Source organism: Haliaeetus albicilla, chromosome 7 (assembly GCF_947461875.1).
Source record: "Haliaeetus albicilla chromosome 7, bHalAlb1.1, whole genome shotgun sequence".
NCBI lineage: Eukaryota > Metazoa > Chordata > Aves > Accipitriformes > Accipitridae > Haliaeetus > Haliaeetus albicilla.
This window is the reverse complement of record NC_091489.1, coordinates 41,995,025-42,021,830: the sequence shown is the minus strand read 5'-3', so window position 1 is coordinate 42,021,830 and position 26,806 is coordinate 41,995,025. Positions and strand designations below refer to the sequence as shown.

Here is a 26,806-nt window from a genome sequence, read left to right as displayed (position 1 = left end):
TTGACTTCTGCTGCATGCATCCACTAAAATGATGATGATCAATGGGTCAGAGTGGCTTTCAAAACACTGTGAACCTGTTTTTTCCAAGACAAAAGTTACAAAAAAAAAAGCTAAAAAAAAATTCAGTGTTTGGAGGCAAAATACTGGGTAAAGGGCATGCACAGCAGAACATAGAACAGGCAGTTCTGTAATCAAATTCTTGTGTTGAATAGTCAACAAACACCAGAACCGCTGGAGAAAAGGGAGAGCATCTCTTCTGCTAAGTACTATCTAATTAGACTTCAGAGTTTTAAAAGGAGATGGTTGAAGGAGAAGGAGCAGAAACCTCCAGCAGGATTTAAAAATGCAATGAAGACCCACAGAGAAGGGTTTAATCTCCTTCTCATCACAAAGGTCAAAGGGAAACAGATGGAGTTAAATCAGATACATCTTTATAAAACTAAAGAGAAAGCATTCTTCCAAACTGGAGCTGACAAGAGGCGAACACAAAGCTTTCTCCTTTCCATGCTAATTCAGAACGGAGATGTTGTTTTAGCACCAGAAGCGGGATATTAATTGAAGCTTCTGGGAAGAGGAAGGAAGATGTGCTCATTAATATCCTAGTATAACAAAAACCTCAGATAATACAAATTATTGCAAAACCTCCAGAGACCTGATAGAAATGTAGATTTACTCTCCCATCCATGGAGCTCCACTTAACACAGTTTATTCAGCAGCACTGAGTAAATATCAACAAGAAGGTTAAAATATTGATCAGGGAAATACTTCACGCTGAATAAGCTGCAGACATCTGGAAACAAACAAACTGGTGCAAGAAAGCGGCAGAAATATTTTGGGCATTTTATTCTGCCAAAAGCCCAACTGATGATTTGCAGCTGTAATCTCCCATCTGGTGAGGAAGAAGGGGAAAAATAGATGCTCCCTGACTGAAGAAGGAAGCCCTGTCAGTTTTTTGGTTTGTGATATGGAGAAATGCAAGAGGAATCTATACAGTCATCTCAAGGAAGGAACAGACTTCTCCCAGAACTACTTTCCAAGAAATGGTCAAATCAGCTAACGGGTCTGGAAACCAATTTGCAAGACTTCCAGCTCTGCAGAATGGCTCTGAAGTCTCTCGTACAGTAGCAGCCATATTTTCCTACTTTGTTGCATCTCTCACTGTCTGGGCAGTACTGCTCCAACCTTTCCAGTGTAGAGCTGAGACTTGTATCATAACTTTTGACTTCCTATGCCCCTCCTTCAGAAGCTATGATGAGCCTCCTTTTTAAATAATAGGTCTCTAAAAAATTTTTAAGATTTGTTAAGCCAAAATCTTAACACAGACATAAGCTAGGTATCAATCCCATATTGTAGCATTACACTCATGTGCTTACCATCTAAATGTTGGATCACACTTAAAGCAAACATATCCAAGCTTTCATTTTGTGTGAGCTGTGCCCTGCCTGGGTCCATTTCTCTGGTGATACGTTTACCTTCACGATAATCCAACCAAGTGGCAAAGAACACATGCCAGGAACTGGACAACTTCCCATTTTATGCCAACCTTCATTAATATTTTGGGAGAAGAAAAACAACAACAATAATCTAAAATCCATTGACTAGTTGATAAAAAGAAAGGGTAATTTATAGACAGTCTTCAGCAAATACCAAGGCCACCCTTACCAAAAGATTTCTCCTGGAAAAAAATGGAATTGTCACCTTTTGACATTTGGGGTGGTGGTGGGTGGATAGAACTGCCATCTTAATTGCCCAAAAAGATCCTAGAATCACTGGGTGTGCGAGCAACAATGCCAAATACCTCTGGACGAATACCCCTAAACCTAGAGTAAAGACTAGGAGAGACACTTCACAAAAAAGACTGGGAGGTGAATGGCACAGGAGATGCATTACAAAGTTAGCACTGCTTGCATCTCAGGATCCCAAAACATGCTGCAACTTCACTTAGACTCCAAGATCTCTGGCCCAGAAACTGGTCTTGTAAAGTTTGTAGCACAGTCCCAGCTAAAACTGTCAGGCATTACTACATAAGATATATTCAAGGACAAGTATTAACAAACACGCCAACGTTTCTGGGAGCTATGCTGCATGACCACAATACTTTAAATAACATAACCCAGAAACAACACAAACCCATCTGAAATAAGACACTCTGAATCCTCTGTTGTGTCTTCCTTCCCTATGGCAGGCAGCAAGGAGAGATTAATTCCATGACTGTGTGTGTGAAAGAGCCCTGAAAGATGCAGTACAGTTCTCTCTGATCCCTAGCTAGGATTCAAGGGCATAGGCTGCAGAAGACACAAAGCTCAGATTTTTCTGAGCTGTTTATTTTGAATCATTTATTTACAGCAGCGCAGTAAAGGGAATATATAAAGTAACATTTAAATAGGCAAAACACGAACAACATCATTAGAAAAGCATAATAGAGCTCAGATTACCAATTATAATAAAGTAATCTCTCAAGGAGGTTCACATACATACTGCAGAAGGGAAAAAAAAAAAAGATTCTAAACATTCAGAAATATACCTGATATAGTATGTTTTCTGGTTTGGTCCTTGTTTTTTTATTCACTTATTTTTATCAGCCTGTCTATCAGAAATGTGACTGCATCGCTTTCCAGGAAGTCAAAAGCTGAAGATAGGAGTATCACTAAATGATAGGGATTCATGTAAAGCATCCTCTGCAGATAATAAAACAGAACAGAGGCCTTGGCACAAAACGCTTAGCACAGATGTTCCCTATTAAAAAATTTGCAAGTTCCCTCAATAGCAAGTTTGAATTTCACTTCTCTTTCAAATTTCTATTTGATCCTAGTGGAGGGAAAAATATCCAGCAAAAGAATGGAAATGAAAAGCCTCAAGTGCTCCCATGCACTGATACGCAAAGCAGTATAATACAGCTTGTGTTATGTGACTGTCCCCATAGGCGCTCTATCCCACATCTTGTAAAGAGGAGGCAAGGGCTGCCAAGCACAAGGGTGAAGTTTCATCTTCTAGAAACTCTAACTCGGTAAAACAGAGCAGTCTAGAGAGGAAAAAACAGCGTCTTGTTCTGCTGCACACATCACTTCACGCATATGCATCATCTTTGTGAACACTCCAGAGAAGGCAGTCTCAAAAAGAACTTGCTGAAAGAAACCAAATTGATTCAAAGGTATAAAGCTTAAAACCAAAAGACATATATAAGGAAGAAGATTCACTTTACAGAACACAAGCAAACTATTGTTTAAGCTCAGTGGACTCTGGCTAACATTTGATATAAAGCTGCAGCCTTTTAGTTGGACAACAAATGCTTGCAGTTATGCTTCAGGGGAAAAATTAGTCCAACAAGACTTAAATGATAAAAATTTGCAAGACACTAAGCTGTAATATCATGTTGAAAGGCTACATACCGACAGTTCCTAACCATCAAACAGATTCCATTTTAAAAATATGAATAAGCTTATAAGTTAATAAAATCAACTTAGCCAATTTCATTGGATAATGGTTCTGGTTGGATTTAGAACTACAATGCTAGAAACTTAAAAGCAACCCCTACAGCAGGTAAAGTGCTGGAGCACAGGAACACAAAACTGACTTGAAACAGAAAGGAATACTCACTGCTCAGGTTTAACTGTCAAACATGATCAGATGAGCCAAAGCATTAATAGTGACAGCTATGCTGGACTTTTTAAAGTGTTCATTAAATTGCTGTCAGTGACACAAAGAGGGAAATATCAGCAAACAAAAAGTATTCCAGTGAAATGCAATAGTGGGTGTTGCACCTCAGTAGGAAATTTCACTATAAAGGGCAAAATTCCATTTCCAAGCCACATTTAGCAACTGCAGAAAACAGAATAGCCACACTTGCACTACAAGCTGTGCAAAACACAACCAAGGCATCACTTACCACGGCAAACATCCTGAAGTATCATTCTCGTCTTGGATCAAGTCACAGATTTCTTTGTTTTCTTGTATTTGATGTTTTGTGCTAATTCCTCCTTACTGGTCAACACTGAAGGGAAGACACAGGGACACTGTTCCCTGTACAATAAAGATTGCATCTGGCAAGGAACCAAACACCACCATCCTTTAAAATGCAGCTCCCAAACAAGCTGTTTATTTCATGAGCTTTCTTTTGCCCTGGTTTAGCATGATACTCATTGTATTATATACCATATGCAGATACCCCTGTTAGATTATAGTCTTCATGTAACACTGCTGCTGACACCAACACAGAGAGGCAAAAGTACAAGTCCAGAATGTGATGGGTGGAGAAGCATTGATTACTTACTGATCTGGAACCTCAATTCTTTCAGGAGGCATGTTTGACTTTAGAATAAGACTAGATACTCACTAACTCACTCTGACCAGCAGAAATTTGGTCAAGGTACATAAGCATCTGTGAAAGTCTGAACCTGGTGTCTTCAACGTCAGAATTTTGAAGACTTGATTAAAATCTCTTGAGATCAGTAGATTTTTTTTTTTTTTTAAATAAAAATACCTACAGGTGTAAAGGATCATCTTGGGCACAGGGCTTTGAAGACACACTGCTATAAGCAGCTCTTTAAGCAGAGACTGCTGAGTCCAGAAACGTGCATTTCTTGCAGTTTATTCACAAGGTTAGGATGGGGATGAGATACGGACGGTTAGAGTGAGGTCATCAATTAGAACCAAAGTTGCTCAGGTGGCCCAAACATTTCCTCTGAAACTAGCAGGAGATAGCACAGCAGGAGGGGAAACAGTGCTTGGAACTACAGGACCCTTTTACCTTGACCAGACGATGCAAGCAGAATTTTCTCACTTTGCCAGTCAGCTGGGCACAGGCAGTGCCCACAGGAGAGCTCAGCACAGGAGAGCATCTCCACTGCCGCTGGCAGGAGGCCCTCACTCTCTCCTCAAGGAAGAGCAACTGATCAATAAGAATTGCGTTAACTGGGAGAACTGGGGTCCCACATTTGCAACAGCAGCAACGGACTCTGAAAGGTCATTTGTACCAAATGAAAGCTTCCTTTGCCGATCAAGACAGTTTGTCCTGTCAAACACTCCAGGCAATTAAAACAAGACAACCCCCCCAAAAAAATCCAGCAGACAAAACTTATTTACTTTAAGCTTATTTAATGATATTTGAAACGCTTAAATTTTCTATTTCCCAGATCCTGAAAACAGTCTTTTTTTAAGTGACCAATATTTAATTCCAGAAACATACAACCTTATCAGCTAAGTCATAAAAGAGCTATTTTACAAACATACATCTGGATAATTAGAACAATAAAGTCTTTTTAGACATTCAAACATGATCAGTAAAAATACAGGATTATTAATAAAGATTTTTGTGTATTTTTTTAAAGAATACTTCCAGATTTTTTTCTTCTCTTTAAAGTAAATCTCTGTTAAGAGTACATGATTGTATGTTGTACAAAGAAAATAAAAATATTCTAGTATGAAGAGAGCTCCACAAGACTTAATTCAAAATAAAACAGCAGTGTTTTGGCTGCAGTATCCCTTTTGCAGTACATCTGCTTGTCAGTTGGCACCTTTAGGGGAGGGAATTAAGGGATTTCTTTGGGGAACAGAGTAAGAAAACAATACCAGATACCATCAAGCACTGTGATTATAATCAAGGGTCACTAGCTGAAGCATCAGACCCCTCTTCTAATAACAGGGACAGCATCTGTAAATCAGAATATCTAAGTTTTATGAAAACACTGGAAATAGCCATAGTGCTGTCTGAAAGCTGACCAAAACCATCTAGACTTCTTAGCTCCTGAGGTTTACATTCCTCATCCTTCTTTCTGATCCCACCTACAGGATATTAAAGAAATCTCCCTTCCCTACAGACAAGGTATGCTCAAGAAACCAGAGTGATCAAACACCAGCTTAGCATTTGCTCTTCTACCCCTCTACAGGAGAAGGAAGTGCCCCGTTCCAGAAAGTAGCCATCTCACTTTTTTGCTCGTCCATGAACTGCATCCTGTAACAGCAGAAGAGAAATCACTTCTCAGAAGGATATGCAAGAATGGTTGCTATACTACATCTTTGTTCCCAAGATAAGAAACCGTTGCTCATCTTGTATTTGGGGAAGAAAAAAACCCAAAACACTGGGGAGGAGGGGCTGGGGCAAACAAACCAGAGAACATTGTCCTGCTCTGCTCCCCAGTTTGAATAAGGGAATGCAATCAATCACCAACCAGGGGCAAATTAAAACGCTTCCTTACACTAGAAACTGAAATTTAAAAAAGGGGTATCTTATGGCTTAAAGGGGGGAAAAAAGTGAGAATCCCGAATAGTGCATTTGAGTTCCAGCTCCTTCCACACAGCGAGACATGGCCTGAAGTCTGCCATACAGTAGATGTGCTAGAGAGGAAAAAGGAATCTCCTATTGTTTCAGGTTACTGCTCTCAGAAGATAATGGATCCCTGACCCCACCATCATTTTTCTAGAGGACTAATGCCCTATTTGTAAGGATGACCAATGTAGCATAAAGTGGCCAGCTGAAACAAAAAACAAACAGGACAGAGCATAGTGTGTCATTTATATTGCCCATAAAACTGGGTTCAAATAGGTTGGTCTTCTCTAACATTCCTTAAAGGTCTCTGCAATCTCCTGCTCTGGAGACTGTCCATTTCATCTAGCACAAAGGCTTCTCTGCCATCCCCATTAGCCTGACACAAAGCGTTTCCCCTTACACATCTTGAGAGGTGACAGGACAGAACCGCACCTGACCTCCCAGTGCATTACGTCCAAGGTAGCATTAGGGGATGGTGAGGAAGATTCCACTCCAGCAGCTCTGGAGGCAGAAATGTAAGGATCACCTGGCCACCTAAATACTCGCATTCCCAGCTTTTTCACTGCTGCTACATCTATTAGAGATGAAACAATGTAGTGGTGGATGATGCTACAAAATGCTTATGCAAAGGTGAAAGTCAGAGGCAGCAGGGGCAGACTGTTCCCCCATGGCCCATCTGAATAGCTATATGCTTCTCGTGCAGTATGTTGCTCACCGTGAGCCTTGAAATTCATGCAACTTGGAGAAAACCAGAGAACCAAGGATTTTGTCTTCAGTCACAAGGAAGGAGTATTAAGCAACCAGGCCTTAACAGGTCCCATCTTTGGTGGTCTTCCAGCATACTCTTGAAAAGCCAGACTGAGGTCTCTCTATGAGACTTCAGTGATAATTTTCAATCAACCATGGAAGCCTGCTGGAAAGCTTTTAGACAGCTAAGGTCATAACAGCTGCTCCCCTTTCTGGAGTGTGCAGACCCTGGCAAACATCATGCCAACTGATGAAGAGGAGTTGGGGTCCTTTTATTTAAGGGGAAAAGGGCATTAAACACCAAGTCTGGCTTTATCTCAGTTCTTTTTCTGGCAGGATCAGGTAAAAGATGCCACATCAGTATGAGGCAGCATTCTAGTTTGGGGGCTTATCAGAGGAAGTCTAGATGTTTATAACCAAAGGAACCATATGGCTGAAGGTGAGGAGGGGAGTTCCCACCCACATAAGAATGGAAGTGCTCAGCTAATACTGACAGTAGACTCATACAGGTGCAACAGGACAGGCCTTGGTGGGTCCCAAGGAAGAAGCAGCTCCTGCCAGCCTGGAAGAGAACACTTTGGCTTGTGTTGGCAGTGTAATGCTCCGCTGGTGGAAAATGATACTTTGTGCAATCCACTCTTAAAGCATGAGAAACTCCTCCCTACTTTATAAGAGCTCATGGCTCCAACTTTCACATCAGGCCCAAAATAATTTCTGCTCAACCTCTGTCAATCTTTACATGAACTTGTCCCTTGCATATTTCTAACGGGAAGAACAAGAACTGTTTTTTTCCTACATGAGTAGGCAAAGGATAGATCTGATTTCTTGCCAGTAGCTAAAGAGAAAACACTTGTTTTAAAGGAGCAGGGGGTATGATCTTTATGCTGACCAAAGACAGATTCTCAGTACTTCATGATGCACGCAGTGATGCAAACAACGCTATAGCAGTTCTGACATCTTAATGGGATTTACAGGTTGGGCATGCTGTTCAGTTTGGGTTCATTAAATAGTTTAAAACTTGGGAAGAGGGTGAGAAAGAGAGTCCCTTAAACACTTTCCACTAGCAGTCCTATTCACAGTGTCTGTGATACCAGGGACAGCTTAGGCTGTCCAGTGTTAGCTCTGCTGGTAGCCTGATATTTACCATCTTGTTCCCAGACTAGAAGGAATTCTGACAGCAAAACCCATTAGAACAGGCCTAAGGAAGTACTGAAGAGCTGTTTCAGCCTTCTTTGTTTTGCACATCTCTGTTTCAGTGAGAACACATTGGCACAAATCCGTTAAAAAAAAAAAACAACCCAACCCAAAACCCAACCCAACCCCCCCAAAAAAACCCCAAACCCACCCCAAGCTCTCAGCAAGACATACTTTCAGGTACTAAAACTTACTGGCCCTATAATCAGCAGTACCTGTGGCTAACTCAAATGGCAGCCCTTATTCATTCAGTAGTGAATCAGGGGCAGATCTGCCCCACATCTTTGAAACACTTCTGGGTTTGCATTTTTTCTTTTTGATCCAGAGAAGAGTTACGAAAGTGCTGCAGGTCCAAGTATTTTTATCTCTTTACAAAGGAGACAATGATCAAAGCCAACAAAGTGAAGAAAAAATTAAACCTATCTTTCTCCTCTCCCAGTCTAATCTTGCATGTCAACAAAGGAGACCCCTAATAGGAGAGGAGAAAAAGAAAATTTGCCCATCTCAAGTGCCTGGCTATTTAGCGCATGGAGAATTCTTGTTACACATGTGGTGACATGAGCAGTTCCCATGCAATCATTGAATACAGATAGTTCCAGCCACAAGTCATCCTAACACCTTCATAAGTAGCTCTTCGCATGGCAGTTTGATTGCCAGCAGGGAGTGCAGAGTCCAGTCCAGTGAAGTAAAGATACACTTGCACATAGGCACGCCCTCTCCCCTCAGACCTGACCTTTGGTTCAGGAGCAGTGGCAAGCAGGGTGTACTATATGCAGAGGGCTAGAACTGTCACTACCCAATTAAAATAGAACAAAAAAGGCAGATTAAAAAATTAAAATGTGCTTTTGATACACGGAATGAAGTCAAATAAATACATTGATTTTTTTTTTAAATGTCTAAATACATTTTTATATCCTACACCCAAAGCTCTGTACATTTGGTTTGGTTTTTCTGTTCTGAAAAATGAATTTCTGGTAGCAAGGAGAGGAGCAGAATAGACTCCCTCACTGACAAGATAGTGCAGATGCCCCACAGGAAAAGCACCCCATGCCCACTTTGCTGGAGTATGGTTCATGTTTGGATGGTCCAAACCCTCTTGTCTCAGAGTCCACAAGGAAGACAGCAGGTGCTGTGTCCTGATACTCTTCATCCAATCTTCAGCCATTCCTGAAAACTTGACTAGCTTTTGTCTGAAGGGGGGGGTGGGGAGTGAGGGAGGAAAAAAAAAAGGGGGTGGTGAGAGACGGGGGGTGCAATGAGAGATGAATGCCTAACATTTCTGAACACCAGTACTAGCAGAGAAAGCGTGTTGTATGAGAGACAGCACACGCCCGTTTAACCTTAAGACCTTTGTTAGCAATTCCAGCAATTAAATCTCTAGGATGCCTACGGCCAATTTAAAGGGACCCGTGGCAACCACTTTACACAGCATCAGAGTGACCCCAGAGAAAGTAAAGACAGATTGTAATCATTTTACACGTTCCAAAATCTTCCTTTGGGACTTCACATCAATCTAGCGTTCTTTGAAAGAGAAGCTGTACATCCTGAGATGTAGGTCTTTGACAGGTAGGGGCAAGACAGCTTGCAAACAACCTTTTCAGAGGAAGGAACAAGCTCCTCTGCACATGTGAGTCTCAATGGATTCAACTGACCTTTCCTGGAATCAGCATGGTCTCAGCCCTGAGCGAGCTGCTGAAGTAGGTGAAACCTTTTGCGTGTGTGAGAAACATTAATAATTGACTTTGTGTTCTTCGTTTAATGTCTGAAGCTAATGTGGTATATGCTACCAATTATAGACAGTCTGGTTGTGTACCTGAGTGCTCTCCTGTGGAGGCTGATCCAGCCAGCCCTTGGCGTCGGAGAATGGTGTAGTCTTCCTCAACCTCCTAAAAAACAAAAACAACCCCAAAACTCAAGTGGCTCTTTCTCTATTTACCAAGTGAACAAAGAGGGCTTCGAACGGGAAAGGAGAAGTTTCACTACAGGTGAGTGGACTGGAATCACCCATGTTGCACAGTGACCCACAATGGATCTCAACTCCTTCATCAGCATCTTTATCAGGCCTTCCATTTGCATGCAACATTGTACTTTCTTTTCAGATTTCAGTTAAATTAAAGGCTGGCTACTGACTTGATACATTGGCATGTCTCATATCAAGATGCTACAAACCTTCTACAGCAATGGCTATTATGTATAGAGAATCCCCATCATAAACAAAAAAATCATTTTGAATATAGTGAGGCTGAAAACCTTGTTATTAGTCTACTGCAACTTAGCACCTTCATTTGCTATTAGCAGCAGTATGCAACAGATTTGATAGGTCTTTTTATGTCAGATATTCATACTCCTTAGGCCAGTGGCCCCTTCAAAATTCTACTGCTGCAGACTTGCATCAGTTTTGTCCCACCCCTCAGGCATCTCTCCAAATTCACATCAAAGCAATATACATACCCGCTAGCTCTAGCGGAACTACTTGCCTCTTGTAACCCGCAACTTAATGCAAGCAAAACAGCACCAAGTTTCTGCTGCAAAAGCTTGCAGAGATAAGAGCCAAAGACAAAAAAAGGCATGGCTGCCTTTCTTCCCACTCGAAATTATTTTCAAGCTCTTTTCTAAAAGAAAACCTAAGGAATATGAAAATGCTGATACTGCAAATAGAAGCATACTATACCTTTAACTTTTCAAGGTCATCCTCTATCTTCTGAATATACTGCATCATCTGCACACGTGACTCCGAAGAGAAGTGAGGGCTTGCTACGAATGAGCAGGACTCTTCCACTCCCCCCCAGCGCGAGGCCATCATCTCCTCAGCAAACGGGGAGCTTCCTCCATCCGACTGGGTGTCCCGTGGGGAAAGCGGCTGCTGCTGTGCAGAGTCCAAAGAGGTGCGGCCACCTGCAGTGCACTGGAGAACTAGAGATGATACCTCCTCATCTGTGGAGCTCTCCTGCACTGTTCCATATCCATCAAGAATCAAATAATTTCCTGTTAAGAGAACAGCTTTTTACTAACACCTCCAGCTCAATAATCACCAAGAACCACTGAACTGTAGACAGTTTAAGCAGACTTTAAGAAAGACAAGTGGCAAGAGGCCCATCCCCTGAGAGATTTTAAAATGGGTAAGAAAAAGCATTTGTGAACACTACACAGAATAGTGATTATATCAGACCAGACTAGTTTGGTTCTGAATTGGGCTTCAGAGATCATGCCTGGTTTTTGGACTGCAGTTTGAGAATTACATGATTAGATGAGCTAATCACCTACCTTCCTGTTTTTCCAAAATCTATGTTTCTATTATAATGTCTGAAAAACCTGCACTTATACTAATGGTACCTGACAAATCACACTGCTAGATTTCTAACCTCTACTTACTAGCTACAGTACCGAGGATGCTTTTAGATGGGGTAGCTTTAAAATTCAGCTTGCTGATGCTATGTTAAAAGATAAAGCAATTAAATTCACAACCTGCACCTAGCAATAGGATTATATTAAATAATTTCTCTACAGTATTACAGCAAAGCTAGCATATGGAATCAGAATTGACTAAAAACAGGCCAATCTAATTTTGATGTCCCTGCACAGTTAAGAAAGTAAACAGCGTAAGAGGTGACAAATAAATTAGATGCTTCAAGTTGTTGGCTCAGTTTTAATAATTTAAAATGTCTCAGTAGTTCAGGGAAAGAAAAATTATTTTCAATATGTAGTTGGAAGGCAGCATTCAGACAGTCACAAATTGGCTTATCCACATTGATAGAATCCAATTTTTAAATAATAGCATATTTATGGATAAGAGATTTCAAGACTAATAGTCATATAGAATCTACTTACTAGTAGCTACTTCTACTACAACTTGCACCTGAGATAAACCCTCAACTTGTGTGCTAAATTTAGTGCAGTGTCACCATGTTGGCTGATCAAAATCACAGGACTTTCCAAACACAAAGCACACAAAGACCCATGAAAGTGCTCACAGCTGCTGCCTTAGAGCTAGTTTTCTGCTGAGTTAACAGCTGTACAACCTTCTTGAAGGCTAGAATAGATATACTTTAAGGTGCTGCTCAGGTAACTGCCAAATATGCCATATGTAGTAATAATAACAGAAATAACAAAAATAATAAACTTTTAAGAGCTTCAGACTGGGGTAAGGTCGCAGGAGACAATTACAGCGCAAAGCTAAACTCTTAAGTTTCTTTTCTGAAGCTTGATCGGGGAAAGCAACACAGTATCTACAAAATAGCATGAGTTGTGGGCGCTCTGTCTGTACAGACTAAGGACGTGCTTTGCCTTCAGGGAAAATGCTTTCCCTATAGGTCCCAACAGTCAGTTGCGAGATAAAGTGGTCCAGCGGCAACCACAATCAAGAGCTTGCGTTGTACCTGGTGCCTCTGTAATTACAGTCTGTCACAGTGTATTAACACCACAGTATTTCAGCTTCTTCTTCCATAGAGAATTCAGTAGGTATGTGTTTGCACAGCCCTTTTCAGGGCTAAAATGACTGTCAAGGTCTGAGAGTTAACTTTAAATGTCCTACACTACATAAACAAGAGAGGAAGTCTCTAATACTGAATCTGGACAGACGATCATTCAATGGGTGAATGATCTCAGCTCACCTGAGATCCGTATTTGCACATCCTCTTCCTCCTTCCTTTCCGTTAGTTCACCTTCAGATGGATTTTCATCACTGTGAGCTTCTCGAGCATCGAAAAAATGCTCCCCACTTTCATCAACACCCACCCCTTCCAGCTCTGTGGTTGAGATCTCCAGATTCATACTCATGCGGTCTATTGCTAAGTTACTACTTGATCTGGGGTCTCTCACTATCAGCTGCATGGCATCCCCTGAAGCTGGCGATTCAGCTGAAGTCCGGAGGCCATAACTAGCTGTGGACTCATTAGTTCCGGTTCTCAGAAGCATTCTGTCTGTCCCAGGCTGGTGAAATTTGTTATTGGCAGAGTGCTGTAGTCCGGGCTCATTTCCACTCTCTGTTTGGGCTTCTTCAGAAATGGTCCTAATCCTGGGAAAGCGCTGCCGGTCTTCAAGGGTCCCCTTCTCAGAAAAGCCAAGCTGCTGTACCAACAATTGTTTCAGCAAGCCCACTGCAAGTAGAGATAATGTTCACAAGGCTTCACGCACCATAACCTCCCTAACAGCGATTAAACTAGACATAAAGGCCATCCTTTCAAAAAGGTATATCTCATAGCAGCCAGCCTTCTCATTGCTCTTGGTAGGAAAAACAGGGATAAAAATAAATATATAAGGTCTGAAGCCTTACTCCACATTTTACCTTACAAGCAAGAGCAAGCATGTTGATACTTGTTCCATCTTGCTTAGGGAAAAACAGAGAAATCATCTACTGAAATTATCCAGCAAGTGAGCTGGAGTGCAGGTGAGTGCCTGGGTTTTACCCATGCCCCTACATGAACTAAAAACTATGGCCGTAATAGGGGATTCCCACCTGAGAAACAAGCATATTGAGAATATTCCACTCAACTTTGAAATGACAGATCAAAAAAATTGAAGACACATTTTCCCTAAAATTTCATGCAAATTTATGCTTGTTTGAACTTCAACCCACATTCCTTTAGTTCTCAAATTATCCCAACCAAACACTTCATAATAAGGACACATTGTTCAAAACAAAAATATAATACTGTCAAGAGCATAAGAACACTGTTCATTCTCACCATATAACGCTCATGTAACACCCAAGAAAAGCTATGATTTCATACAACAAAACAGTCACTCATCTAAGTGGAAGGCTCTTGTCAAAATGTGAGTGACCCACTGCTGCTGCTAGAGGGCTGCTCTTTTAAGTCTGAATAGTCATGAGATGCTAGGTCACTAATACTGTCTTTACACACCCCGCAGACTAAGATTATCTTATCACTGGTCTCTGAAAATAAGTACCAAGAACATTTGTACAGCATTAAGAATTAGAAAAGGACTTTGAATGCTATAAAGAGAAGCACAAATGGATCAAAAGATCCAAGATAAACTATTAGATTGCAAAAGAAGTGTCATTACTTGTATAGAGAGATGGAAGAGGGAATTCGGGCCAAGGATATGAATGCTCTGCACATTTGGGTAAAAGCAAATGACCCACAGAGAAGCAATACAGACTATTCCCTCCAAGTACAGCTGAGGGACTTCATGTCCCTTTCAGAGTTGCCAAGAAGAGATATATGGATTAATGAATTCATTCAAATTTTAGGAAGTTATATTTAGGAATTGCACTGCTAGATCTGATCAAGTAGGTTGCATAGCCCTGCATTCTTCCTCTGAAAGGACGTATACCAGAGAACAGAGGAAGCGATTAAAAATCATCTATAAACGATTTTACAGAATAAGTTGTCTATCAGGAGAATTTCTTTTCAACACACGCAAGTGTTGGTCTAATTATATCCAACCACCTCCCAAGTATTCAGAAAATCTGAACCTAGACTTTGCCAAGCTCACATATATCCAATCTCGTTTGCAGGATTTTACAAAAAAATATGCAAAATCATACTCTGCAACTCATGCAAACTCTCCTATTCTGCTCCAGTGCTATGAAAGTAAGTCCACAAGCTAACTGCATTGTCTTTTAAAAAAAATGCTGACTAGCAATGGCACTCTACAGCACTACACAAAGTTCTGCAGTATAATTTTTTCATCAAAGCACTTCATGGACAGTAAGTAACAATTCATTACCACCATCATTTTATACATGGGAAAACCACAGAAAAACAATGAGATGCCTAAAGCCAAAGAAAGGGCCAGTATGTGAATTCAGAACTTAGAATTCCTTGCTGTCTGATCCATTTTGTTTAGCTATGCTGTGATCTACAGCACAGAGAGAATTGATATTTAATAGAAATGGGCTTTAGATCTTATTTTAGCTCATTGATTTAGATGTTTGACCTAACAATTCCCATCTCCAAATCAAATCCCACCAGACACTGCCCACAGATACTTACAGTTCCTTAATGCATCCAATGCCCATTGCCCTTCTGATACCGAAGGTAAACTGGTGGTTGTGTGTTCATAGCATGCAGAAGAATCTTTAAGTGTCAGGTCTGCCTGCTGCACTTTATCAAACTGTCTTTCTGACACAAGAAAACTTTCTACCTTGGATTTTTCAGACATGATGGGTGAAGACGACTGAGCATTCAGTATTAAGGGAGATTCGAGGCCCAAATCTTTATCTAGTAAACAGAAAACATACATTCAGGTTAAACAACTATGCCAAATACAATGATAAACTGCAGAAAATTCCGCTTCACACAGAAATCTCTGAAAACACTAAAAAATACAGCTCTTGAGCATGGGCTTGGTAAAAGGCCAATTCTTTCCAGGGGAAAAAGGAATCTTTCCCAGCAATTTATAAAACAGATGGAAATAGTAAGAGGTAGGTTTCCAAGAGCTTCAGTATCACTTCTCTACATGACTTATAAAGAAATAATTCCTTTCCAGAAAAACATCAAAGCTACCAAAAGATCCCCAAGCCCCAAGGAATATGGCTTGGCACATTTGCACTCCATGTAGCAAATCTACTGATACCATTTGCCTGGACCGCTGTTTTACCTGGACTTTGTAGACTACTGGCAGGAATGTCATGCTGCTCTTTGAGCTTCTGCTGCTCCTCTTCTTCACGGTCTTCTCTGCAGGGAGGAAAGAATGAACACATTCTTTTAGTCACATTTATCTGAATTGCTGCACGAGAATCCATGTTTTGACTGGCAATCTTTGAGCAGAAGAAGGAATACTGAAAAAAGAAAAACCAGCCCTTCTTCCTCCAGCTACTTTTACTTACTCGCCAGGTCCCGACTGTGGTAATGGAATCACTCTTCTGGTACTCCCCATTTTTACAGTCCCTGCCATCTGAGCTATAAGGTCCTGCCATCTGCAGTAGAAACATCAAACAAAAACATGCAAGACGTGAAGCATAATGAATACTTCTCTATTTAACACCTCTTAAATCCAGCTAATATTATTACTGCTCTTCTTATCAACAGAATTTATTTGTTTAATTAATTCTGTGACAGTCAATTCCTCAGTAATACCTTGCAGCCACAAGTGAAGCACCACAGCATAATGCTCACCTCACTAGGATACTATTCAGCAGAAGGAAATTAATGACAGGACCTTAGCAGGAGTTGTCAGGTAAGGCAGTTATTTTATATATAAATATATATGAAAGCACTAAGTAACATTTCACATATTACTGAAGAGTTTAATATATGACACACCATAACAGTTGCTATGTATCACACAAGTAAGTCTATGCCCTGCTTATACTTCAGAAAAAAAGCATTTCTACCAAAGAGGGAAAAAAGTGTTTAGCTAGGGAATCAAATTTATGCATTGGGGTGCTTATGATGCTAGTATCAAAGTCTGCAAAGCTAACTGGCTCTGCACAAAGATGCAAAATTATTTCAGTTACTCATCTGGCAGTCAGTCACATAAGACCAAAATTGCAAGGGTAAATAAGAGCATTTCTGAGGTCAGATAAGGGTCTGGAGCGAGCCAGACAACAAGCAACAACAGAAGCATTGAGTGTATGTATGGGCTGGTTTTTTAAATACATACATGTATATATATACACACATGCGTGCTCACTAACATGTGCATACACCCTCCCCCTGCTTTTTTAAGCTGGGAGAGATTATCCTTGGATACTTCCTACATAGGCCAACAGCTAAGCTCAGAGAAGGAACTCAGGTAATTCATGGACACCTGCACAGTTACTACAGGCAAGCAGATGTAAAAGATCTCTCAAGTAGAACAAATCAAGCAGCATATGGAGCTGAACCGATTACTTACACATTCTTTTCTGAAACAGTCTGTGCCACCAGTTCATAAATGTGAGCGCCATTTTCTGACATGGAGATGACGAAGAAAGCTTTGTTATCTGAAGCAACACAGGGAGGGAAGAATTTAACTAGAGGCCTTGTCCCACAATAGCTTTCTGAAAATTCCTAAAATGGGGCATAACCCTAACCAGAAGCAGTGAAAGAAGAGTTCATGAGATAACCCTCCAATGCTATAATATATAAACATCAATTTTTCCCTATACGGGAAATTTGTCTATTAGTCCTGAAAGAAAAGAGCCATTACTGCCCAAACCATTTTAAAACAGGTTTATTTCTCCTCTTTTTCCTCCTAATAATTTCTAGAGTACCCTTCATCTAATACAATCAGAGTACTTTAATTTAGAAGCCTATTTAAAACTCAAGCCATGCCTATTACTGATGCAAAGAAGTTAAACAGCTCATACATATAAAGCAAGGTGTTGGACAACCAAGAATTAAGCCTACGCATTTTTCCATGTTCTACTCTGGAACTCTAGACAAAAAAACCTGTCCTCAACTGAGCTAATCTTCATTTTTTGCTTCCCCTTTTGCTTTCTCAATTGGTTACACTAACCTGTTGCCACCTGACGAACCAGAACAGTGTTCAATTTGATGATAGGACTGAAGGTGTGTTTACTGTCAGCTGTCGATGCCAAGATTTTACTGTGACACTTCAGTACCAGTTTATCATCTTGTTTCTGCAACAGCACCAGAATGTCCTCCAGAAGCAGAGTGTAGAGATCTGCACAGAGTGCAAAAGAACCCAGAATGAGTTAAAGATTCATAGTTTTGTATCACACCCCTGCAGAAAGAAAAAGACTGCATTTTTGATTACTCATGCAGAGGCAGTAATCAGTGGTATGCCATTCTAGGCAAAGCTTGCAAATCTTCCTCATCAAAACTACAGCAGAAAGCTACAGATGGAATTGGATCATCTCATGACTGACTGCTGTGTCCCTGCATGGCCTTAATGATACTCCAGCACATTTCAGAATTGACAAGAATAATTTAATCAGCTCTGAGAAACACACAGGCATTATTATAGGTGGCAGTAAGAATCATAATTGGAAACTGCAGAAATGCTTTCTCTCTCTCTCCTTCTCAGCAAACACACACAAACCCAACTAAGTCAGTTGATGGAACAGGACTCACCGATAGTTTTGTCACGATTAACCTTCCAAGTTAGAGGTCCTTCGTGAAGCATTTTTCTCTTCGTTAGATCCAAGTTCTGTCACCAGGGGAAAGAAAAAAAAGCAGCACTATGAAATTTCTGCGGAACCAAGTAGTGGTAAAGCATGGGAATGTCAGAGGGAAAGGTAGGATAGGCTGTCCAGTTTGGAGATAAGCAGCTAAACCCAGTCTGGAAAAAGAAACATGGAGCAGGAGTAGGGTATGCTTGTAAACTAAAATCTTGTGAGAGGTATTTGTTATCACTCTTCCTCTTTCACTGCTCTTTTGCAGATGCCGGGGGTCACAGGGTAGAGAATTTTCCTACTAAGTCAAGCTACTAAGGCACTAGGATGTCATCTGTTTTCTAGGAGGAGTTTTCCCAATATGTCATACAAAGTTTGCAGTTCTAGTATTACAATTGGTTAATGCTTCAGCACTCGATTTGCAAGTGTGCCTACAAATGATATAATGACATACAAATCATTCCAATGATCTGATGGACTTTATAATGTCAATGGATTCTTCAGTCATTTCAGTGCTTGTGACATTTAGATCTGCAGGCAAGTAGAAGTGACAATTTTCACAAGTCATTCCTTCCAAGTCTCAGAGTCTACAATCAACGACAGCAAGATTTCATAACTGCCAGTAAGTTCTTCATTTCCTAACTAAATGCTTGCAAGTTTATTTGTGGAAGGATACATGACACAGTTTTACAGAAAAAGGTCTTCATTTAAAAATTTTTTGGATACACACTGACTTTGGGGAAGATAGGGGAGTGATAAACAACAGAGAATCTATACAACATACAGGCATAGACAGTGTTAAAATTAAGAACTGGGGATAAAGCACCAAATCATGAGGAAAAGATGCAGGAGCAAAGGGGAAAGAGTCCTTTTGCAGAAGCTACCTATTTGGAACATGTGAGAAAGAAAAAAGTAGTTTCACATTGCAAGTGCCTATCGGAGCTCATAATTCACTTGAAACATGAAAATTTCATAAAGTTAGTCCTGCTCCAAGGATGTGGTGTTGCCCATTCCATTTAACAGCAGGGGACAGCAAATAACCAGCTTCACTAACATAAACGCAAGAATTTACAGGGGCCATGAAACACAGTACATTTAGCACTAGACTTAACACTTTATTTGGCTATACCTGTGGATCTCCTATACAAATCAGCCTGTTTACAAGTTCTTCTTTTAAAGCCAACTTCATTACTACACCTCATGACTCTCTGAGGCCTCCCCAGTTCCAACAGCACAGCTAAGACATGCGATCATGTGAGATGTATATCCATAATAGCACTTATCATCCATCAGGTATCTCTTATGTGATACAGTGCATTAGCTTGCAGACCATTAAGATTTGTTTCACAGAGCTTACAAGATTCATCAACACTATGTGCAGAACCAAGTTGTTACATCCACAGAGATCTTCAGGAAGGTAGCAAAACTCAAATTTCTGAGACTAATTGTTTTAATTTTTGTACAGAAATACTTATCTCCAGACACCACTTGACTGTACATCAGAAGACTGTAGTAGAAAGAGCCACAAACTGAACAACAGGGTTGCAATCACAATTTACATAGAGATTGCTTTAATGTTGTCACTCACCCTGAACTCATCCATCATGGGATCCTCAGACTGCTTCAAGTAGGACAGGTCGAGACGACGCTGATAATCTTCCAAATGCTGCAGAAAATGCAATGAAGATGGTCACTTTGATTAGCGAAACCTCACTAGCGTCAGAGTGTAGGCCGTCACGAATACTTCCACACATTCCCAAATGCCCAGGATTCCTCCTCTCACAGGAATACTTGTGCCACAAAACATCTTGAACCACAATATAAAGTCACTAGTACAGAGACTCTAGGTGTCTTAAACAGCTTGATGCCCATCACCTCTCTTCTCCCCAGCCCTTGATGCTCATTCTCTTCACCTCCTACCTGCTTGTTCTCAGACTCTTTGACAGCCTGGTTCACGTGGTTAAGGATCTGACGACAATGATCTGCTGCTTTCTTCACTTTCTCTTTCTCTTCAGGCAGTTCTGCAAGAGAAAAAGGAAATGTAATAATGCTTTCCAATAAAGGTTGAAAAAGTCAGAAATCTAGTGCAGTTTGCTGACCTCAAATTTGAGAAAGAGAACTTAAATTCGCAGAATAGCCTATCAACAAAAGCACTGCATTTCAAAGGTGAAATGACAAAAATAAATTTGTGACAGGAGATAATTCATTCTGCCCTGCACAAGACACCAGCCTCTGATGATCACCATACACAGCACAGCCTTGTAACTTTCCCTTTTTTGAGGGGCTTGTAATAACTATTCATTCCACAAACATCAATCTGAGAAGTACTGTGAGAAATCTAAAAAGTTTACTAAGACTCCACAGTAGTACAAAGAGAGTCTTGGGGCAGATATTTAAGATCAACACACAGCCAGCTAGCTGAAGTCCCAGGATTCGGCAACTGACTACCGGCTTCTGCATTTCTTCCGATTCTTTTTATTTATTTCTTTTGGAAGGCAGAGAAACAGACAAAGAAACATAACACAAAATATCAAAAAAGTGTGTTACATAATAACTTTTTCCATCCAGATAGCCTGTATTTATTTTAACAGCTTAGGAAAAAATTATCTCTGGCTACATTCATGCAGCCTAATTATAAAGAACAGTCTTCCATTACAGCAAGAGCAAACAAGAGTTATCTTTCCAGCCAATGCCACTTGATCATACACAGACACAGGTGAACCCCATCAGTTCTCACTACCACAAGCCACATAAAGAATTTAGTTAACAGGCAAATAAACAAGTACATCAAGGATAATGGAGTATCACATACTTTCCTAATTATGATTAGAGTGAACTTGTAAATGCAGTGTATTTTTTATGAGTAATGAAATTACACTGCAGCAGGTATCTGCTAGTAAACCTGAAAAGGCATATTGTGGTATTATTAATCACATTTTCGCCTGTCATGCTGGAAATATCTTTCAGTGTATCACTTCCTAGCTAAACTCCACCCTCTGCAAGAACATGAAAATGTTCTGTAGTGCTTTAGAGATTCAACAGATGAGGAAGGAAGGCTACATTAAGATTCTGTTGGTGTCTATTGTGTAGGAAAGTATTTCTTTCCAAGTTCAATCTGCTTCAAAGTTTTAGTTGACATTATATTGGTAAGATCCAAGATTTTTATATGAAGCTTGCTTTATATCAGACTTTAGGGGCGTAGATCAGACTGCACTGTGAGTGCACATTTTTCCCAGGTATTGGGGATTTTGAACAAATACTACTGAGGATTGATTTAAAAAAAAAAAAAAAAAAAAAAGAACAAAACCACCCTTGGTTGGTAACAAGAAAACCTTGACCTTAAAAAAAAAAAATCAATTTGTTCTGCATTATCTGCTTTTTGTTCTCTTCTTAAAGAAACATGTTGATTTGCCATAAGCCTTAACACTACATGATTTTTGCTTAGGTTCTATAATACTAATACTTTCCTTTTTTTCTTCCTTGCTCGGAAGTATGCCCTATGTCTATCCAAGCTTGTTTAAGCAATGGAATAAATTGATAGGTTTTTATTAGACTCTTCATTCTTTACATTTTTATGTTAGTAATGGACGATTAGGGATTTCTGTTATTGAAGATCTTATTCTTTTTCTCTCTCAAATGCGTCTACAAGGAAACTGGAATTCACATAAATGTGTTTTTTCTTAAAAGTTTGATTTAGCTATCTTAATGTCCTGAATTCAAGAAAAAAAATGTTTCTCAGACCATATTTATTATTGAAAACCAATTTACTGAAACAAACAGAGTATCATCTTTAGTGATTGAGTTCTTTCTCGTTATTTCCTTGTTCAAGACTGTAGAAATGAGTTAAATGTATCTAGAAAATTACAGAAAGAACAGGCATGCTAATGACTATTCAAAGCAATAGCACAAATGCAACTTGCCTTTCAGTAAGTTCCTAAAGATTTGGTTAAGAGCATATAATAAGGAAGTTACATGATACTCGCTCCTTTTCCTCTGTTTCTTTTTCTTCTGAATGTAATTCTAGCTGTTGACATTATCACATACTCTTAAACAATCATAAATATAAGGATGTAAACATAATATTTTCTTCACTTCTGTTTGGTTGTCATAATAATTAAAACCCGTTAATAACAGTAATAGCGTAAAACTAAGAAACAGGCTAGGAATTGGGACGGTGGAGAAGAGACAGTCAGGAATTCCTGGTTTCCTTCTTCAAAAACAAATAGCTAATCATATTGTTTTGCCAGTAACTTTCATAAGCAGAGTGGTTTGGTTTATCTTCAAAATTTCAGCATTCCTCTCCCTTAGCTTTTAAAACTACATTTAAATTATTATATTGCACTCTACATGCACTACAACCCAATGCAGACTGTCATGACTGTCATTCTTATTTCACGTTGAATTTTTTTTCCCTCCCTAAGAAGGAAAATGAAGTTAATTTAGAAACAAAGACTGAATTTTTTTTTTGATCTTTTTTTTTAACCTGCCCTCCCACATGGAAGGCAGCAGCAAGGTCACAATGAAAACAGATAGTGACCCATAAAATTGAACTGTTCTTCAACATATGCTTTGAAATCACATTTGCCTAGTAAACCAGCTGAGATGCATACACAAACCCTAGAGGAAAGGTTTACCTGTGTACTTAGCAATGTTATCCAGCAGAAGGGGGTACTTAGTCAACCTCTGCATCTCTGTGGGAATGATATCCTTCAGCTGCAACCGGCGACACAGTGGATTACTCTCAGCATCCTAAATTTAAACAGCACAATAACTACATTTGTCATTTTTATTAAGACTATAATTACCTGAACGTGTAACATCTATTCATCACATAAACGTCTATTACTTCACTTTCCAGTAATTAAATACAAGACAAGAAATGCCAAGATCTATCATTCAGACAACACATCCCCTCTCCATTTGCAATTACATATAGGAAAGGCTCATCACAAAAGTAGTGGCTTCCTTCCCTCATTACTTCACAGAGGCCTGCTACGATCTCCAATCAATCTCAGTCACCGCCATACAGGGAAGACATCAGTTTAGGCTTTCACACTATAGCAAAACTGCAGTACATTTTTCAATACAACCTCAACCCTTGTATTACTGGAGTTCTTCCCAGCCTATGGTAATGAAGATAATGTTCTCTCCTCCAAATGCCACATGTATTCAAGCCCTTTTCCCGGCAGGCAGAATAGGTGTACATCATCTGTCTTCTGACCATGGCATGCATCAAAATTGCACTACTATACGCAGTTTTCCCCACGCAAGTATTCACTCTTGGGAAACAGCCACCTCAGGTGAGATGCCATCTCCTGTGTGGGACAGCATGTGCTTTCCTGCATTCTATCAGGACATTCTGTGTTCCCCAAAATTAAAGATTCCGTCCTCCAGAAATGATTAGCATAGATAAATACAGTATTGGAAATGATCCCAATCTGAAGACAATGTTACAACATGATGTCATTAATTATAATAACTTTATCTACAACCATTCATTATGCTATGCTGGCCACCAGCCACATCCTCAGGCAGCTCAAACCCGTGCATAAAATTCACCTGCACAAAAGTCTGGAATCGAGAGTCCTTCTTCTGGCGTGACTTGATGACCTCTAGAGCAAAGGGCTGGTTACTGCAGAAAGTGGCAGTTGCGTGTTTCAGCTTCTCCTCTGCTGGTCCACTAAACTGTGCCAGAAAGCCAAGAGAGCCAAATTTAGGTAGACTCAAGTTCAGCATGCGCCATTTTCAACAGATATATAGCCATGCAGCAGAACTGGTCTCGCCAGGGAAGAAAGAAATTACTGGCAAAATATGAGAAGTGATTTCCATCCTGTTTTTAAGGCCTTGTCTTCCCAGTCTACCGAGGAACCTTTTTACATCTCAAACTCTACAGTTATCCTGTCTCCAGCCCTAGCACATCCAATCCTTTCCATAAATGCACTGCTGATTCAGAGGGAGAATACAGTGCCATGTCTCCACTGTCAACCATAAGGACAGCAGAAAAAACTGCACTCAGATGAACGACAAGGGATTATTTACCAGACCGTTGGTCAGCAAAGCCAAGACTAAAGGTCATCTTGTTTCTCAGGGGCACCCATGCTTAAACACCAGAATATAACATAACATCGTATTTCCTAAACAAAAGTATTAGAAAAACACAGCTAGGGGAAATGATAGCCATGAGCAGGGCTGATAAATGTGCTGCAGATGACAGATGGTTAATCTGTTACCGCAACTGCAACTCTTCCCATTCCTGCTAGCCAGTCTGTGATGCAGCGTAGTAACTCCTGAAAACAGTCACTCTGGAGAATGAGATCCTGCAGTTTTTTGTTTTAGCCACTTAGCCAGAACACTACACAAGGGCATATAACTATTAGCTTAAGGTCTAGCTTGCTCTAGCAGGTATTTTTCTTTCTTTTTCATAACACACAGGAGAACTGAAAGGGTTGGAGGTGTTTCTTTACCAGCCACATCTGATTTTCATTTTTGTCTTTTTTTTCTGGAATACTAGATGAACAGTGGGATATAAAAAAAAAACAAAACAAAACCACAAGAGACTTCTGCATGACAAGCTGAAAAGAATAAGCAGATCGATCTTCAATCCTAAATTAAGTTGGCTTGAAAACAAACAACAAACTGGGAGATTCCTAAGAGAGAATTTAGGGTTTTTTTAAAGAATCTACATCACTCCTGCTCCTGTCATTTAGAACTCAGAAAGGAAGCCTGCAACAGTGCTATACATTTGAAAAGGTTCAGCCACGTAAATTGTAGGATTGGAAACCAGTATTTTTAACTATCTTTTAACTGCACCACAGGCAACACAAGACTTATATTTCAGTGTTACTGAAATAAATTGTGCTATTTTATTTTTCAAAATCCTACTCTCACCTTTATGTCTCCAAAACTACCTTTCTACTCTACCCACACATCATAAGAATTATTTTTTCTTCCTTAAATTACCATTATCTTTATCCAAATTAAAATCCTATGAGTTCTTCCTGCTTTCCTTCAACCCTCCTTCTCTAGCTCTGTGTTGGCTCCACAGAAATGACAACTCTAAGACCTTCAAGTTAGAAGGTCGTAATTCCTATTAGCTGGGAATTACCGTCACTAACCTCTGGCTCTTTGTCATTCTATGAAAGATTATTTTCAAGTACAAGAAAGCAAAAAAGGATTTTACCCAGGAAAGCAAGTCTTCCCCAATTTGGCCAATAACGAAACTCTCGTTCCTTTTTCGGACAGCTTTCATCTGATCATTCAGTGCAACTTAAAAAAAAAAAATATTAAATTTCATTAGTACTGCTCAAATTGTTTGCTTAATTTTCAGCATTTATTTTAAAATAAAAGCTACTTTATGAAAAGAGTAGATTTGCAATAATTTCAATTAAATTAAAAAAAAAAGTGTCCTGCAACATAATAAACTCAGCAGAATATCTAAGAAAATGTTATATAACTCCTTTGTGCTTACGTCTCACCTGTCTTCAAATGACCCTTAAGAACCTTTCCGGTCTTATCTTTTCTGAGGCTCAGTATCACTGCCCTTTGAAAAACACAGCAATAATGTAGAACACACTTCAAGCCGCCTGCATGAAATTATACAAGTGATTATTCAGCGGCAGAGCTGAAATTCTGATTCTTGAACAGTACTTTCTCTAAACAAGTAGGAAGGGCCACCTTTCAAAACCAGCTGCAAGACACCATTCTTTCCACATTTGTTTTCATATTCTCTTCAACAACAGTTGTAATGCTTTGAAAGTTGACCCATAAAGACCAGTCATCAAAGCATTGCTCCTTGTGTCAAAGCATGAATCAGCACAAGAGAGTCTGTGCACAGAGATAAGAAAAAGCAAGTATCTGAAACACTGGAGACATGCATTCTTTATCAAAATATCTTTGTAAAACAGAAATGGAAAAACTGCGTGCAAATGGAAGAACAGCGGTATGTATTCTTTTTCACCTGAAGTGTTGTACGAGGTTGCCTCTTGTTTCAGGGTCACTTGCTTAAATTTTTCAGATATTTGTATCCAGAATTTCAGCTGAGACTACAAAGCTGAAAGGCACCTCAGCTGCTCTTACCATGAAGCCCAAGGATATCCTCCAGATTCGAAAAGATTTTCCGTTTGTCACTGGAGTTCAGGATCCCTTCCCGGGTGACACGCTGGTAGAAGACATTATGCAGAACCTTCAGCGTGCGGACATGAGCTCTCTCGGTGTAAAACAATTCTGAAGAGAGAGGGGAAAGCAGGACTGTAACTATCTACTTAAAAAGGCGTGGCAACGTGGATCCGAATGTGAAGCAAACAGAAGTCAGAAGTATGAACTTACAGAATTCTCCCTCATCAACACCTCCCTTGCTGGCCCATATCCCAGCTTGCTCCAGAATGGAGCCATGCTCTGCTGCATTTCTATGTTTGAGTGAACAGAGAAGCCAATTGATTTGTGACTTGTAATTTATTCCAAACAAACAGTGAGCTCTTAGCAGCTCATATAGGCACACAGAGTGTTCTGCAGGATTGTAAGATCTGAAATTGAGACGAAGCTTTGAAGATGAAGTTTGGTAGTAGCTTTCCATTTGC

General features: G+C 39.9%; 1 protein-coding gene across 5 annotated transcripts in view; it reads right to left on the bottom strand.

Moving 5' to 3' along the window:
- Positions 1-3,908: 3,908 nt before the first annotated feature.
- The window catches only part of ARHGEF12 (Rho guanine nucleotide exchange factor 12), an 81,308-nt gene continuing 58,410 nt past the window's right edge, over positions 3,909-26,806 (bottom strand). For 4 of the 5 annotated variants that reach the window (XM_069788066.1, XM_069788067.1, XM_069788070.1 and 1 more), the window contains 16 exons: positions 26,307-26,453; positions 25,411-25,496; positions 23,790-23,915; positions 22,865-22,979; positions 20,151-20,251; positions 19,819-19,896; positions 18,190-18,265; positions 17,612-17,779; positions 17,009-17,096; positions 15,999-16,088; positions 15,770-15,846; positions 15,163-15,390; positions 12,817-13,302; positions 10,878-11,191; positions 10,020-10,092; positions 3,909-3,991 (listed from right to left, as the gene is read on the bottom strand). In XM_069788066.1, the coding sequence (XP_069644167.1) occupies positions 3,924-3,991; positions 10,020-10,092; positions 10,878-11,191; positions 12,817-13,302; positions 15,163-15,390; positions 15,770-15,846; positions 15,999-16,088; positions 17,009-17,096; positions 17,612-17,779; positions 18,190-18,265; positions 19,819-19,896; positions 20,151-20,251; positions 22,865-22,979; positions 23,790-23,915; positions 25,411-25,496; positions 26,307-26,453 (2,321 nt within the window). In that variant the 3' untranslated portion in view covers positions 3,909-3,923. Of the gene's footprint in view, positions 3,992-5,074; positions 9,397-10,019; positions 10,093-10,877; positions 11,192-12,816; positions 13,303-15,162; positions 15,391-15,769; positions 15,847-15,998; positions 16,089-17,008; positions 17,097-17,611; positions 17,780-18,189; positions 18,266-19,818; positions 19,897-20,150; positions 20,252-22,864; positions 22,980-23,789; positions 23,916-25,410; positions 25,497-26,306; positions 26,454-26,806 lie in introns of those variants that run through there. The other variant, XM_069788068.1, reaches the window with a different exon arrangement.